The 17,310-nt window shown below is 43.7% G+C and overlaps 1 protein-coding gene across 1 annotated transcript; it reads left to right on the top strand.

Annotated features, from left to right (window-relative positions):
• Positions 1-4,067: 4,067 nt before the first annotated feature.
• On the top strand, positions 4,068-17,259 carry LOC129816636 (cyclin-Y-like protein 1). Its single transcript, XM_055871364.1, has 10 exons — positions 4,068-5,366; positions 8,719-8,799; positions 9,097-9,140; positions 10,923-11,023; positions 11,114-11,149; positions 11,305-11,356; positions 11,829-11,948; positions 14,359-14,525; positions 16,277-16,439; positions 16,605-17,259. The coding sequence occupies exons 1-10, from the start codon at positions 5,210-5,212 to the stop codon at positions 16,719-16,721; spliced, it is 1,038 nt and encodes a 345-aa protein (XP_055727339.1). The 5' UTR covers positions 4,068-5,209; the 3' UTR covers positions 16,722-17,259.
• Positions 17,260-17,310: the final 51 nt, after the last annotated feature.

The following is a 17,310-nucleotide window of genomic DNA, read 5'->3' as shown; positions in this document are numbered from 1 at the left end:
CAGAGGAGGTGAACGGATGATCGGATGAACGGATGAACGGAACCGCATGTGTGGTTCCTACCGTGAAGCAGGGAGGAGGAGGTGTGATGGTGCTTTGCTAGTCTGTGATTTATTTACAATTCAAGGCACACTTAACCAGCATGGCTACCACAGCATTTTGCTGTGATACATTTGCACTTTTATTTTTTTTTAATTGAACCTTTATTTAACTAGGCAAGATAGCTAAGAATACATTCTTATTTACAATGACGGCCTACACCAGCCAAACCCGGACAACGCTTGGCCAATTGTGCACCGCCCTAGGGGACTCCCAATCACAGCCAGTGGTGATACAGCCTGGACTCGACCCAGGGTGTCTGTAGTGACGCCTCAAGCACTGAGATGCAGTGTCTTTGATCACTGTGCCACTCGGGAGCAGCGGGAATGTCATTTGTTTTTCAACAGGACAATGACCCAACACACCTGCAGGCTGATGGAGTGATGGAGTGCTGTATCAGATGACCTGGCCTCCACAATCACCCAACCTCAACCCAATTGAGATGGTTTGGGATGAGTTAAACTGCAGAGTGAAGGAAAAGCAGCCAACAACTGCTCATCATATGTTGGAACTCCTTCAAGACTGTTGGAAAACCATTCCAAGTGAAGCTGGTTAAGAGAATGCAAAGAGTGTGCAAACCTGTCATCAAGGCAAAGGTTGGCTACTTTGAAGAATCTAAAATATGTATTTATTTGTTTAACACTTTTTGGTTACTACATGATTCCGTATGTGTTATTTCATAGTTTTTATGTCTTCACTATTATTATACAATGTCGTAATTAGTAAAAATAAAGAAAAAACCCTTGAATGAGTAGGTGTGTCCAAACTTTTGAGTGGTATTGTATATAGAATGTCCACACTATGAGGTTGGAATAATATTGTGAAATTGTGAAAATTATGATAATGCCCTTTTAGAGTAAGAGCTGTTTGATAAGGGGGTTGGTAGTAGGGTAGTGGGCATTAGATGGTAGTGCGAACATCCCAGTGCATCACTGGGGCCAAGCTTCATGCCATCCAGGACCTCTATACTAGGCGGTGTCAGAGGAAGGCCCTAAAAATTGTCAAAGACTCCAGCTACCCTAGTAATAGACTGTTCTCCCTGCTACCACACGGCAATCGGTACCAGAGCGCCAAGTCTAGGTCCAAGAGGCTTCTAAACAGCTTCTACCCCTAAGCCACAAGACTCCTGAACATCTAGTCAAATGGCTATCCAGACTATTCGCATTGGAAATTATAGGCAATTAGCAAGACACCCTCAATAAAGGAGTGATTCTGCAGGTGGTGACCACAGACCACTTCTCAGTTCCTATGCTTCCTGGCTGATGTTTTGGTCACTTTTGAATGCTGGCGGTGCTCTCACTCTAGTGGTTGCATGAGACGGAGTCTACAACCCACACAAGTGGCTCAGGTAGTGCAGCTCATCCAGGATGGCACATCAATGCGAGCTGTGGCAAGAAGGTTTGCTGTGTCTGTCAGCGTAGTGTCCAGAGCATGGAGGCGCTACCAGGAGACAGGCCAGTACATCAGGAGACGTGGAGGAGGCCGTAGGAGGGCAACAACCCAGCAGCAGGACCGCTACCTCCGCCTTTGCGCAAGGAGTAGCACTGCCAGAGCCCTGCAAAATGACCTCCAGCAAGTCTGGCTGTAATTTCAGCCTGTAATGAATGTTCAGTTGAGTTTTGGCCTTGCATGGTGACACCACCAAATGAGTTAACACGCCAATAAAAAAGAGAGTTCCAAACCTCTCTGCCAATAACAGCAAATGTTCTGTTTTCCTTTCCTCACTCAGACCACTTCCAGACAGTCCTAGCAAAAGCTAAGAAGCTTAATTTAAAAAAAAAAATCAATTTGAATTGAAAACAATCACAGTCCAAATATGAGATGTTTGTTCTGAAAGGAGCTGTCAATCCATCAGATTGTAACATCTCTGAAAAAGATACTGTAACCTACCTCGGTGTAAAGATCACCAAAAATCTCAAGGTTGTGAATGATCTTAATTTGAACCCTGTAACTGAATCTGTCAACAACAAAAAAATGTATCCTCATCCTTAGGGAGGGATTTAAGTCTTCAAGGAAGGGTGCTTTTATCCAAAGCTGAGGGGCTATCTCCTGCATCTTATCTTTTTTCATCTATTGACATTTCCAAATCCACTTGCTGTACCTTATATAGGCTATTGTACAACTTCACATGGAAAAACAAGCCACATAAGATAAAAAGAGATGTTATCACCAACAGGGTTTGTGATGGCGGTCTAAATGTCTTAGACTTCGCTCTCTTCAATCAGATATCCAAGGTCAACTGGGTTAAAGGGTACTTAAAAAATCTTCATAGTTTCTGGAATATTATACCTCATTTTGTTTTTCAGAAGCTCGGAGGGCTTACATTTTTTACTACAATGTCCCTATATTGAGGGTAAACGTCCTGTGAAATTGTTGGCTTTTCACAAGTAGGCTTTAATGTCCTGGGCTTTGCTATATAAACACAACTTTTCACCTCATAAATGTTTTATATGGACTAATGGGTTGATATTACATGGAACAAGATGTTATTTTACCGTAACTGGTACTCGAAAAACATTGGGCTTGTCAGCCAATTAGTTAGTATTAGTGGGAATCTATTTACGCGGAGAGAATTTATGGAAAGATACAACTTTGAGGTTTCAAGCAAGGAATATAAGACACTGTTATAAAAGCTATACCTAGTGGGATAAAATCTTTACTTCAGAGTAATGCGTACTTTGGAATATCTCCTATTGTAAGCGATATCCAGGTGAATGGCATAGGTTTACTAGATAAGAAATTCAACAAACGTTTATTAAGTAATATTTTCTACAGGAAGTCTATTCCCTCTGCGATATTTTGTTGGGCTTCATCGTTTGATGTAAACTACCGTCGTGCATGGCTCACTCCACACACATTTATGGTGACCAATGAAGTAAAGGAGATCTCCTTTCAGATTATCCATAGATTATATTTGTGTAATATATTTATTTCTAAATATATACTTGAATGCAGTTTTTGTGAACTAGAAACTGAATCTATTAAACTATTCTGTCATTGTTTACATAATGAAGTGTTCCGGGCTGATGCAAAACTATATCTTGGCAACAAACTGCATACGAGCATTGAAATATCTAACTTTGACATATTATTTTACTACACTGATTCCACAAATGAATGTGCGTATGTCATAAATCTCTTTATGTTATTGATAAAACGTTTCATACACAAATCAAAATGTATGAAGAAAAAGGCCCCTTTCTTAATTTTTTAATCTGAGAAAACTATTTAGAGTCATTGAAACGTATACAGAACAAAATGTCTAAAACATCTATTCCCTACGTGTCTGTATTTTAATTGATATAATGTGGATTTGTATTATTATTATTTTTCTTTCTCTTCCTTTTTTATTTGTGGAATTCCTCTGGCTGTTCTGTTTTTTGGGTTTAAGTATAATTTAGGTACAGTCCTGTCCGTGGTTTTTGGACAATAAAATGTACGATTAACCAAGAGGTTGTCTTTCTATGAGTGGATGATTGACATGTACATAGAGCAATGAGAGAAGGACACTCTTGATTTTTAAAGACCAATAGGGGTGAAGATGTATGTACTGAATGTAGTTATTAGTCAGAAATAATTTAGACTGACACGTGTTTCAACCAATTGCCATCGAAACATTCCCCTTTGTTTTGAGTAATTTAGGGTTCTGTAAGTGGGTGGGTCAACTCTGCGTGCCAGATGTGCGTTCAGTTCGCTTGAACGTTTGCTACGTTACGGAACGGTTTGTACTTAACGAATAGTTTCCCCAAAACGTTCGTGTACGTTCTTGAACAGACTTTGAGGATCGTTTGCTCACGTTTGGTGGGTGTGGCGAGGTGTGGCTTGAAGCAATGAGTGACGAATTTGAGAATTAAAAGGGCAGTGGCCATGCTGACAGCGTTCCCCAACCCAACCCTCCCCGTCAACTGGTCGCGCAGTACGATCGTCACTAGTTACCACTCCCAGAAAGTCAGAAACCCCTCCTATTTCGACAATTTATCTTCTTATAATGTGATTTTAAACTGAACTCTAACCTTAACCCCACGGCTAACCTTATACCTAATCATAAATTAAGATTTAAAAGCAATTGTATTTATTTATTAATTGTTTTGCTATAACCACAGGTCCGTTCAATTGAACGTTCCACAACATAAAAACGTACTGAACGCAACCCAGTCAGCGGTGTGTTCAGAGCTGATGGCGGTGGTGGCGGGTAGCGGACCGCAGAACTGGCCGGTGGAGAGGAGGGGATAACGTAGGGTCTTTAGTCCACAAGTTGTGAGATCGAAAATTAACTTCGACAAGGCTTGACCAGATTACAATCACTAAATGATTTGAAACTCTCCGGCTTTGTTTCTTTATCAAGCGGGTAGCTACGTTAGTGTAGGCCTCAAGCCTCGGATAAAGTTGTCGTCTGATCCTGGGATTGGGAATCCAAGAAAGATCTCTCACGCCAGTCCCATCTCGGAAAATTGGGAATCCCTGTTCGGAAACTATTGGGGATCCATGCTTGGAAGAACTAGCTAGTAGCATATGAGTGGAGTAGTTTTTTTTATTTTTTAAATGATTGTTTAAACGGCAGCTCCGGAGGCGTTGATGCATATTGGCAAAGTTATTAAAGGGACGAGCTAACTAGTTAATCGCCCTTACAGACAATGTCCCATTGCTGCTAGCTAGCTGATTTTGCTAGCAAAGGAATGCCGAATGGATGAATGGGCAACAGCTTGTAATGCTAGGATTTAAACAGCTGCTTGATGACCTCGGTGTTACAAATAATTAGTTTCGTTAGTTAGCAACCTTGTAAATAATAGAGCATAGACCACTCGAACAAACATCGATTTTATTTTGCTGTGCAGCCAGCAATCTGATTCATGGTGCGGACGGAACACACACTCAGATGGCCAGGGGTGCAATTTATTGACATTACTGGTCAGCAATTTGGTTGACCATTTACGTGTTTCTCTCATCTTTGTTTTAATTAAAGACGTGTTTTTTTTAAATCCTAGGACTTGTAGCTGAATCATAGGCTTATGTAATGTATTTGTATGTAGCAGTAAAGCTACATATCTGCCATCCTTGATTTGAAGGAACTTTGCACTACTTAAATAGTGTTGAGGTTATCCCTGGTTTGGAATGGGGAATACGGTTTCATGCTGCGTGTCGCCCGAGGGGAGCCCAAAGCTACCAAGGCAACCGGTGGACCGCCACGAAGACTACCAAATAATTACGGACGTGAGTGACGACACCGGCCCGTACCTGCAGCACATCAGCGACAGAGAGGTCCCTGACGGTAGGTGTCACACGCCCTACAGCATAGCTAGGATTGGAAATATTTACAGGATGTGACTGGCTACTAGAAAGACAGAACCGGTAGGTGTCTGTCCTGTGTTTGGTTGGTTTCCTCCAAATCTACATTATCATTGGCTGTGGTAGTTGCAGCAGTAGAGATGCAGTAGTAAAATATACAACATCCATTTAGTCTTTTTAACACTATTTCGCATACATCTCCCTCTGAGGCCTGTAGCCAACTGTATTACATGCAAAAAAAGTAAAGTGAGATGAGGCTGTCAATTGGGAAGGAGGGGTATTTGATCTATAGTGGTGTCCTGCCCCTCCCCTGGTGTCCTGCCCCTCCCCTGGTGTCCTGCCCCTCCCTCTCAGCAGGGTATGATGTTGCTGGTTGTTTACATCTTTGTACTACTGTTGATTTTAGGCCCTGCATGGTGTTGTACCCCTGGGGTAAAACCACACACACTTCCTGCTGCTGCAACACCAGGCATTATGCACTCATCCATTCAGACCCCTATTGACTGAGAGCAGCGGAGCTCAGACTGGTGTTGCCACCATCATTGATCTCAGTGATAAGGGCATTCCACAGTACCAGCCCAACTAGCTCAGCCAAATCAAATTGTATGTCACGTGCCGAATACAACAGGTGTAGACTTTACCGTGATATGCTTACTTACGAGCCCTTCCCCAGCAAAGCAGAGTTAAAAAGTAAGACAAAATGATCAAAAAAGGAAATGGTAACACAGTAAAATAACAAGACTATATACAAGGAGTACCAGTACCGAGTCAATGTGCAGGGGTAGAAGGTAATATGTACATATAGGTAGGTGTAAAAGTGACTAGGCAATCATTAGTTGCCATACCAAGCCAGTCAAGATGCTCTTAATGGTGCAGTTATAGAACCTTTTAAGGATTTGTGGACCATGAGACATTTTTTCAGCCTCCTGATGGGAGAAGAGGTGTTGTCATGCCCTCTTCAAATCAAATTTGATTGGTCGGGTATATTTTGTGATGTGTTTGTTTGTAAAATTGCACGACTAAGAGCTCCTCTGCAAAAATGTCAATTAATGATGGATTTATTGAGTTATTTCAGATTAATTCTGACTTTTGAGGAAGTGTATACTGGCTACGGCGTCTCAAAATGGACAAACATTACTATTGCCTCTTTATTTTTTAAATATTTTTTTTCTTCTTGTTTTTCAAGCAAAGGTCTTTCAATGGAGTATGCAAGCACATTCGTTCAGTTGGGCTAAGCGAGTTGGGCTAAGCGAGTTGGGCTAAGCTCCAGCTGAACTGAAGCATGCTGACGCCTTAACATGCCAACCAGGCCTCGCCCACCCTTAGTGCCGCAAGGTATTTCCCCGGCAGGAAGACTCCAGTCCAGGGAAGGCCAGGGAGTGATTGATGTAGGTTGGTGGAGGGAGGAGAGTGTGGCTGGGAAGGGGAGCTGAGGCTCCATCTTATCTAGGCTGGAGTAATCACATGATGGTGTCTGACAGACTCATCTTAGTGGATCTGATAGGCTGAAGAACTTTGTGTTGCACCATGGTTTGTGTTGTAAAAGACTACAGGTTGGCTAGTCTACCTGCTAGTCGCTGCTCTATGCTCTGTATGGAACACTGTTTGGTTCGGTAGCCTGTCTGCAGATGGGTTGGCATGACTGCTCCCACTTCCTGTTTCTCAGCGTGCTGGCCAGTGTGGGAGGGGTGTAGAGTGAGGACTGTGTTTTCCACAGAGACCCCAGACAAAGGTCTCCTTGTTGCCCCTGCCCTGCCAGTCCCATACCACCATCCCCAGAGCCTGAGTGGGCAGGGGGCACACGCTGCCAAGCCAACCCGTCTGGCCTCGCATCCCCCTGGCCCTGCCTGCCACGTCTGCTCCAGACCAGGAGCACCCAATCCCAGACAGAGGTAGCTGTTAATACATCAGGGTAGGATGGGGATGTCTAATAGCTAAACCTGACCGTTGAGCCTGTAATGTGGTGTGGTTACAAAGGAGGTCATCAGATTCATCTGCATCATTAGACTGCAACGCTCTTGCTGTCCAAGTGTGTTTTGTTACATAGCCTGGCTGCTGTACACACGTGTTTCATTCACTCACTCACTCATTCATCCATCTAAGTGGGTAAAAGTAGGGCTGGGAATTGCCAGGGATATCACGATACAATATTATCACCATCCTTAGCTGCCGATATGTAACAATGTGGAAAAAGTCAAGGGCTCTGAATAGTTTCCGAATGCACTGTCACTGTATCCATTTCCCCATCACTAGGTACTGTAATAGCATGCAGTCCTTCCAGGTACTGCAGCACAGGGATAGTTCAAATGGTTGAGTGACATAGAACATGTTGTGCTGATTGGTTGATATGCGGGAGTTGTGGGACAAAGTACCATTTCTTGTTAATGTCATAATTCTACTGTCTGTAGCCCAGGCAGGAAATTCATAAACTTCATCTCCCTCGTGGGGAGAGTCTACACATTTTTCCATGCTACTATTTGGTTTGCAACAGTTGTGGGTTATAAACCTAGCTGTCTGCCTCTGACCTGGGCAACAATGTACCATTTTACAAATGGGATCTCTCCCGTGCCAGCAAAGAGGCAAGCACTGGCTGTCACCAAGCAGCACCAGGACAGTAGCTAGTTTTCCCACTACGGCGCTATCAACGGAAGCGTCACTGTTAACATCACCAACTAGCTTTGTTAGCTCAGACTCACCAACCATAATAGTTGTTGCTTATGTAGGCCTATTGATATTTATTAAATCATTCATTGTTGAAGTTCTTGTCTCAACATCATTGAGTCTCTGCCAGCTAGCTACATGTCAATGACTTGTTTAGCATAGCAACGTCGAATGTTTAGCATAGCAACGTCGAATGAATAGAAAGATTAGAACGAACAACTGGGTCAACAAGAGAAAATAACTAAGAAGACCAGCCTGGGTAGCAAACCTTAGAATGTAAAAACAAATTTACTCGTTAATGTTTTTAATTCATATTTTCATAAATATGTTGTCAACCTATTGCCTTCAAACCCTGGTCTTATCATGTGATAACTTCGCCTCGGGCCTCAGAACAGCCCTTGTCGGGAGTTGTCACGATAATTCCCTGGTTCTCAGGCGTTATTGCTTAGGTTCAGTAAGCTACAGGTCACTGTTCTGTGTGTCAGGTCTCATTTTCCACTCACCGGCTTCAAGTCAACATACTCACCTCAGGTGAACTAAGGTAGTTTACCCCCTAAACAGGCGGTTTTCTGGATCACTAACCTTCCAAGTCAGGTTCTTCTGTTTCTTAGTCTGTGTCATTACCCTTGTTGCCTACTTTGTTTCTAATGGTCAGCAGTGTCTTTGTGTTCCAGAACTGGCCCAGGAGTCCAACCCATCAGACCATGCCCGAGCCAGCACCATCTTCCTCTGCAAGTCCCAGACAGACAGCGAATGTAAGTACTGTACCCTGGTCACAACACATCACACAGGAGAAATTATCATGATGCCATGTCAGCCAATACGGCACATGTCTCAAACTCTCGTTATACACACTTTAGCTACTTGGTACGGTGGTAACTCACCCTGTCTCTGCTCTAGCAAGCTATGTAGAGAGATGGTACTTAGGCTACTGTAAGTGACTCTGATATGGCTTTCTCATAAGCACAATGCGACTCAGTACCGTTCCTCATTATTTTCAACATGACTGTTTTGTCTGGGTCTGTAATGGCCTATTTTCTTTTTCCTTCCAGCGCGAGACAAGAGGAAAAGCAATCACATAAACCATGTTAGTCATGTAAGTATTTCAATACGAAGTTTTAATTTTGTGTTAACCAACATTAATTAATTGTGTGTGACTACTGTGTGGGCGTGCATGTGAGAGTTGGGTTGTGAGGATACATCTGTAATCTCATACGTTCCTCGTAACTTGGGTCACTGGAGGACAATTTGGGTCACGGGAGGATGGTCAATTTGTCATTTGGGTTTGGAGCTGAAAAAGGTTTAAGGACCTCTGCTCTAGAGGACAACACCAAGCTCATGCATATGCAAATGCCACTCTCTGACCATCACACCTCATCGGTCAGCTCTTATAGGATGTAGACCTTATACTGGTTGAAAAGGACAGATTGTTCCAATTTAGTGTCCCTCAGTGGCTGTACAGTAACATGCTATACATGACGTCAGAGCTCAGTCTCCGCTTCACTGCTCTCTGACAGCCGTTCTGAAATAGAATATCACACGACAGGAAGTTGCCCCCAATCCTTCCCTCTAATTGGGCAACTTTTGCACATTTTTGGCTGTTGAGTGACGGAAATGCTGTAAATTACGAGGACTCGATGTATTTTGAAAGATGAGACGTTGAAGATTATAATCAATACTGCTTTGAGTCCAAATGTGCACCTCACATTTCCATATCATAAAACCCATGTGATATACAGTGTGACTGTTCACAATCACTATGTTTGATGTATAGTTACAAGATGCCATGGCGTTATACCCTGGGTTGTCCTGAACAGAAAGAGACAATGTTTGTTGTATTGTGAAGAATATGTGCAATAATTTCTCTTATGTTGCTGATTGTATCCAGAGTATTTTTATATTTCGTTATCAACAAATGTGCCGGAAAGTACAGTAAATGTAAAATGCACACCAAATCAACGGTGTAATGTTTTGGATCCAGTCTTGTCAGGTGAAATGTCCTCACCTTTCCTCTAATAATTTCCCATAATCCCCAAACTGTTCCCTTTTAATTGCTGCCATAGTTATTCTTTTTTTAATTAACCTTTATTTAACAAGGCAAGTTTGTTAAGAACAAATTCTTATTTACAATGACGGCCTACACCGGCCAAACCCGGACGACGCTGGGCCAATTGTGCGCCGCCCTATGGGACTCCCAATCACGGTTGGATGTCATACAGCCTGGATTCGAACCAAGGACTGTAGTGACGCCTCTTGCACCCTTAGACAGCTGCGCCACTCGGGAGCCCATATGCTTTCAACAATTCTTCTGTAAGAACATTTCAATTTAGCCCTTTCCATATAGGTCAATTCCCACCAGTGTAAGTAGTTAAGCTGGGGTTATGGCTGACTGCTTTTACACCAACCTCTAATAATATAGCCCCACTGTGGAAACTAGCTAAGTGCCAAGACCGTTTGACCTGGTCAAATAAAAGGCAGGCTGTGTTCCCCTTGCCTGCTACTCTGTGTGTGTTCATGTAGCCTGTGCTTGAGTTGACCACAATAGAACAGACTGTAACCGCTGTGGTGTCCTGTCAGCTAGAAGACAGACACAGATAAAGAGGAGACCTGGTATGAATGTTTAGCGAGTGTCCACCCTCAACTCCACCTCATCTCATTCTCTCTGTATTATAGAGCAACTGCCCAGTTTAGCCACATTTCAAACCAAACCTTTTACCTTGGAAATAGTTCCTGACCCGGGAGTGACTTATTGGTGATGTCATTATTTGGCTAAGGCCACCACAGGCTAACGTTAGCATCAATTACCTCAGAAGGATTGGGTTCAACAGGGCCCACATTAGCAGCGTCTGACTTCCATGTCACATATTTCATTTTGCAGACCTCTCCTGGCCCTCTTTCTAAGAAGTACAGCTCCTGTTCCACCATCTTTATAGATGACAGCACGGTCAGCCAGCCTAACTTGAAAAGCACAATTAAATGGTGGGTACCCACTACCTTCATAATGCACACACAGGAAACCTTTTCTAGTTGAACTCTGGCCTAATGATTTCTGTCTGTCTTGTTTTCCAGTGTTACATTAGCAATATACTACCACATTAAAAACAGGTGAGTGGCAGTGTTTTGACTTGTTCAGTTTGAGTATGCACAGGTATTACTTTTAATGGGGGATCAGAAGGTGCCTTCGAGGCCTGGCAGAATGGCTGTATTGGATAGTATTTGGCTCATAGTGGAGGCGTTCTCTCTGTTCCTCTGTCTCTCAGGGACTCAGACAGGTCACTGGACATTTTTGATGAGAAGATGCACCCCTTATCGGTGAGTGGTCGGTTCAATTTGACCATAATCCACTCAGGGTTTACAGGAAGTGAATAGCTGTTACGTATTCCAAAGACCTGCTAATACAGGTTTACATCAAAACAGAGGTCTGCAGAAGATGTGACAGTATTGTTTTCTCAGCCCTTGTCTACATCAATATCTGGCATCAGCCAGCCTCTTCACTCCCTTCTAGACCTTACGCTGCAACTTGATATGCCCCATAGCCCAGCATAGCACATACCACTGCTCTTAGCTCCAACTTCAGCATAGCACACACCACTGCAGGGGGAATGAAGAAGTTAGTTCAGCTCTGGTAGGAAAGTTGACATAAAACCATTAGGAAATTGAGAAATTACTTAACATTTAACTTATCTTGTTGAGGATAGTCTTATGTGCTATTCAAGACATGAATGTGTGTTTTGTGTTGTCTCTGGACTGGTATGTGTTGTCTAACACTGTCTTCTCCCTGCAGAGAGAGCAGGTCCCTGACAACTACTCTGTCATGGACCCTGAGCACAAACTCATCTACCGCTTTGTCAGAACTCTGTTCAGCGCTGCACAGCTCACTGCAGAGTGTGCCATCGTCACCTTGGTGAGGAGTGCAGTCAGCAACCATCAAAACACATACAGTTGAAGTCGGAAGTTTACATACACCTTAGCCAAATGCATTTCAACTCAGTTTTTCACAATTCCTGACATTTAATCCTAGTAAAAATTCCATGTCTTAGGTCAGTTAGGATCACCACTTTATTTTAAGAATGTGAAATGTCAGAATAATAGTAGAGAAGGATTTATTTTACCTTTTATTTCTTTCATCACATTCCCAGTGGGTCAGAAGTTTACACACACTCAATTAGTATTTGGTAGCTTTGTCTTTAAATTGTTTAACTTGGGTCAAATGTTTCAGGTAGGTTTCCACAAGCTTCCCACAATAAATTGGGTGCATTTTGGCCCATTCCTACTGACAGAGCTGGTGTAACTGAGTCAGGTTTGTAGACCTCCTTGCTCACACACGCTTTTTCAGTTTTGCCCACACATCTTCTATAGGATTGAGGTCAGGGCTTTGTGATGGCCACTTCAATACCTTGACTTTGTTGTCCTTAAGCCATTTTGCCACAACTTTGGAAGTATGCTTGGGGTTGTTGTCCATTTGGAAGACCCATTTGAGACCAAGCTTTAACTTCCTGACTGATGTCTTGAGATGTTGCTTCAATATATCCACATAATTTTCCTGCCTCATGATGCCATCTATTTTGTGAAGTGCACCAGTCACTCCTGCAGCAAAGCACCCCACAACATGATGATGCCACCCCCATGTTTCACTGTTGGGATGGTGTTCTTCGGCCCTCTTTTTCCTCCAAACATAACGATGGTCATTATGGCCAAACAGTTATATTTTTGTTTTATCAGACCAGAGGACATTTCTCCAAAAAGTACGATCTTTGTCCCCATGTACAGTTGCAAACCATAGTCTGGCTTTTTTATGGCGGTTTTGGAGCAGTGGCTTCTTCCTTGCTGAGCGGCCTTTCAGATTATGTCGATTTAGGACTTGTTTTACTGTGGATATAGATACTTTTGTACCTATTTCCTCCAGCATCTTCACAAGATCTTTTGCTGCTGTTCTGGGATTGATTTGCACTTGATTTGCACTTTTCGCACCAAAGTACGTTCATCTCTAGGAGACAGAACGTGTCTCCTTCCTGAGCGGCATGACTGCTGCGTGGTCCCATGGTGTTTATACTTGCATACTATTGTTTGTACAGATGAACGTGGTACGTTCAGGCATTTGGAAATTGCTCCCAAGGAAGAACCAGACTTGTGGAGGTCTACACTTCTTTTTCTGAGGTCTTGGCTGATTTCTTTTTATTTTCCCAAGATATCAAGCAAAGAGGCACTGAGTGTGAAGGTAGGCCTTGAAATACATCCACAGGTACACCTCCAATTGACTCAAAGGATGTCAATTAGCCTATCAGAAGCTTCTAAAGCCATGACATAATTTTTCAAGCTGTTTAAAGGCACAGTCAACTTAGAGAATGTAAACTTCTGACCCCACTGGAATTGTGATACAGTGAATTATGTGGAAGAATCTGTCTGTAAACAATTGTTGGAAAAATTGCTTGTGTTATGCACAAAGTAGATTTGCCAAAACCTATAGTTTAACAAGAAATTTGTGGAGTGGTTGAAAAAAATAGTTTTAACGACTCCAACCTAAGTGCATGTAAACTTCCGACTTCAACTGTACATGTATTGTAGCTCAGTTGGTAGAGCGTGGTGCTTGTAATGCCAGGGTAATGGGTTTGATTCCTGGGACCACCCATACGTAAAATGTACGCACGCGTTTCTAAGTCACTTTGGATGAAAGCGTCTGCTAAATTATAATGAACTGTATTATTCACTAGGTATTGTGGGGTTGTATTAACCTACATGATACGCTAGAATACATCTGCACTAATGCACCACCGGGGGGCAGCAGAGTAACAGAAACCATTGACGAAGCACAGCAAGTACATTTAAAAAATGTTTTTTTATTTAACTGGGTAAGTCGGTTAAGAACAAATTCTTATTTACAATGACGGCATACCCTACCCTAACCCGGACGACGCTGGGACAATTATGCGCCGCCCTATGGGACTCCCAATCACAGCCAATTGTGATACGGCCTGGAATCGAACCAGGGTTTGTAGTGATGCCTCTAGCACTGAGATGCAGTGCCTTAAACCGCTTCGCTACTCAAGAGCCCAAGTGAACAGAGCCTAGTTTCAATTTAAACAGACAGTAGACCTGCATTTGATTAATACAATATGATTGGTCCTAATATATCAAGCATTTCTTATTTCCTGTACTCCAATCATAACAAAGTACTATTTCTCACTTGTGTGTCTATATATCAATAACATGCCCTTTTCCCTACTGGTTTTCTATGTTGAGCACATTTCTGAATGGAAATAACCACCTCCGGTTTATCAGCACACGATCAGTTTAAGACCTCTAACCTTCACCAGGTGTATCTGGAGCGTCTGCTGACCTACGCTGAGATAGACATCTGTCCGTGCAACTGGAAGCGTATCGTACTGGGAGCCATCCTGCTGGCGTCTAAGGTGTGGGACGACCAGGCCGTGTGGAACGTAGACTACTGCCAGATCCTCAAAGACATCACTGTGGAGGACATGTGAGTGGACAGGACGCACACACACTCAAGATACACCTTTCTCACTATTGTGCCAACCTAAACCGTACTTTAATGTTCAGCTTTAGATATGTTATTTTCACTTTGAGGGCGGAGGCTGATTGGGTAGTGATTTGAAGGCGGAGGCTGATTGGGTAGTGATTTGAAGGCGGAGGCTGATTGGGTAGTGATTTGAAGGCGGAGGCTGATTGGGTAGTGATTTGAAGGCGGAGGCTGATTGGGTAGTGATTTGAAGGCGGAGGCTGATTGGGTAGTGATTTGAAGGCGGAGGCTGATTGGGTAGTGATTTGAAGGCGGAGGCTGATTGGGTAGTGATTTGAAGGCGGAGGCTGATTGGGTAGTGATTTGAAGGCGGAGGCTGATTGGGTAGTGAATAATCATGGTCATGTTTCAGGTGAACAGATGTAGACTGGAGCCTTCTTCCCCCCTGGTCTGATAATCATTCATTGGGCTGTAGTCTATAAACTGGTACAGCTGTCCTCTAGCTCTCATCAGGGCTGTGTGAGATGAGGACCCTGCTTTGGGCACCAAAGAAGTGAAGACTAGGCCCAGAGAGGGACATTGAGGGAGGCAGAGTACTGGTTGTATACAGGAGGCCATCAGGAGGCTGCTCCAAGCCATCAGGAGGCTGCTCCAAGCCATCAGGAGGCTGCTCCAAGCCATCAGGAGGCTGCTCCAAGCCATCAGGAGGCTGCTCCAAGCCATCAGGAGGCTGCTCCTTACTAAACTACTGGCTTAAATTCTAGTTGCTTTTAGAGTGGGCTGCGTTTGACTGTCTGTTAAGTTAGTTGTTTGAGTGTGTACATGTGTCAAATAAGGGGTGCTTATATTTGTCCTGTTTCACACATGAGTGTAATGAAATATAAATGTTTTTTTGCACATCCCAACTCCTCCTCAGACACCCTCAGTGGGGTCACGCCAGGGTCACCCATTATCAACGGCAACCTAGGAGAAATTGGGGTTAAGTGCCTTGCTCAAGGGCAGATCGACATAAAAAAATATATATCTATATCTAGTCAGCTCTGGAATTCTAACTATGGTTACTGGCCCAATGCTCTGGGCTACCTGCCACCCTGTGTGTGTGAGCCCATGTCCCTCCCGCTCTTCTTTCCATTTGCAGTCTACTGTCATGTCTTTGTGAGCTGGGGAGTTTGGAGTGGCTCTCATCTCTCCTACATAATGGCAGTAGCCCTCACACACTCCATTAGTTGCCCTGGGAGACCAGCCTTCCAACACACAACCTCCAGCCACCCTGGCCCTCATGTCTCCTCTCCCACAAAGCATCCTGGATGCTGTCTCCGTGGTGATAAGGAGAGACATGAAGCGAGCCGTATGGGTCTTCATTGTAATTAGAATGAATAGGCCAGCCCTCACTTGCTCTAGTTTGTTGAATCTAATTCCTGTTTGTCCTTTTGGGTAATTACTTGAAAAAATAGATTTAATTTTTTATAATAAACATTTTAATAAGATGAGTTGAATAGCACTCCTGCAGACATGCAACCTTCTCCTTGCTGCTGTAAGGGAAAGACAAGTGAAGTTTTTGCTATTGGTTAGACTCTTGCCCTATGAGGGCTGGCCCGTGGTTGACGTTACCCCTATCGTTGATCTAAGGTCTATTTGGCATTTCTCCTCCACTCATTGTCAGGTTGATCCTAGATCTGTGCCTGAGAGCAACTTTTTTTAAATTAGGAGTCTCTCTATTAACCCTGTTTAATCCGCTCTCCTTCCGTCAGGAACGAGATGGAGCGTCACTTCCTGGAGCTGCTGCAGTTCAACATCAACGTCCCGGCCAGTGTTTACGCTAAGTACTACTTCGACCTGCGCTCTCTGGCCGAGGACAACAACCTCCTCTTTCCCCTCGAGCCACTCAGCAACGAGAGGGCACAGAAACTGGAGGTAAGGTAGTGAAGGAGCTTACAGGTATCAGTAGAAGTGGGAGAATGTGTGTAGTAGCAGAAAAGATGGCAGCTGAGACGGAGCGTGAGACATGGTCAAAAGGGAAGTGTTGTTAGCCAGTGTGTTAGGTATGAAGCCAATGAGCCTGTGTGTTGTGTTGTCCAGGCCATCTCCAGACTGTGTGAAGACAAGTACAAGGACCTGAGCCGAGCGGCCATGAGGAGGTCCTTCAGCGCTGACAATCTGGTGGGCATCCGCCGCTCCAACGCTGTGCTCTCATAGGCCAGCCACACTTCAGCGTTGTGCTCTCATTAGTCAGCGACAAATTTGTCACTCCCAACACTGCTCTCTCATAGGACAGCCACACTCCAACATTGTGCTCTCACTGGACAGACACAATGGTGGAGTTAATTTCGCATGGCCCTGTGCCCCGGGTGGGTGAAGTTTGCTCATTTTAGACTTCCATTGGTCCTTAAGTGAAAAGTCCACCCGCCTGGAGCACTGAGCCATGCAAAATTAACTCAACAATATCTGACCTCTACAGCCCAACAAACACCCCAGGATACCTGCCTCAAACCCTCTTTCAAACCCAGCCCCTCTGAGACTGGCCGTGGCAGCACCATAGGCCACCGTCTGTCCCGTCCAAGACCCTAAGCGCAAAATAACTTCTTCACTACATAGAAAGGGGGAAGAAAAAAATAGTTTTTTTTTTTTTTTTTTTTGCTTACTATGTAGGCTACTAGCTGTGAAATGTACTTGTTTTTAAATTGAAAATAATTTGGAGATGAGTATTTTAAATAAACACTAATCATGTAACAAATCATTGTGGCTTTCATTGGAGGGGAGATGAGAACATACAAGTGTGGGAGTG

The sequence above is a fragment of the Salvelinus fontinalis genome, chromosome 19 (assembly GCF_029448725.1).
Source record: "Salvelinus fontinalis isolate EN_2023a chromosome 19, ASM2944872v1, whole genome shotgun sequence".
In the NCBI taxonomy this organism is placed as follows: domain Eukaryota; kingdom Metazoa; phylum Chordata; class Actinopteri; order Salmoniformes; family Salmonidae; genus Salvelinus; species Salvelinus fontinalis.
This window is presented reverse-complemented; position numbering and strand designations above follow the sequence as displayed.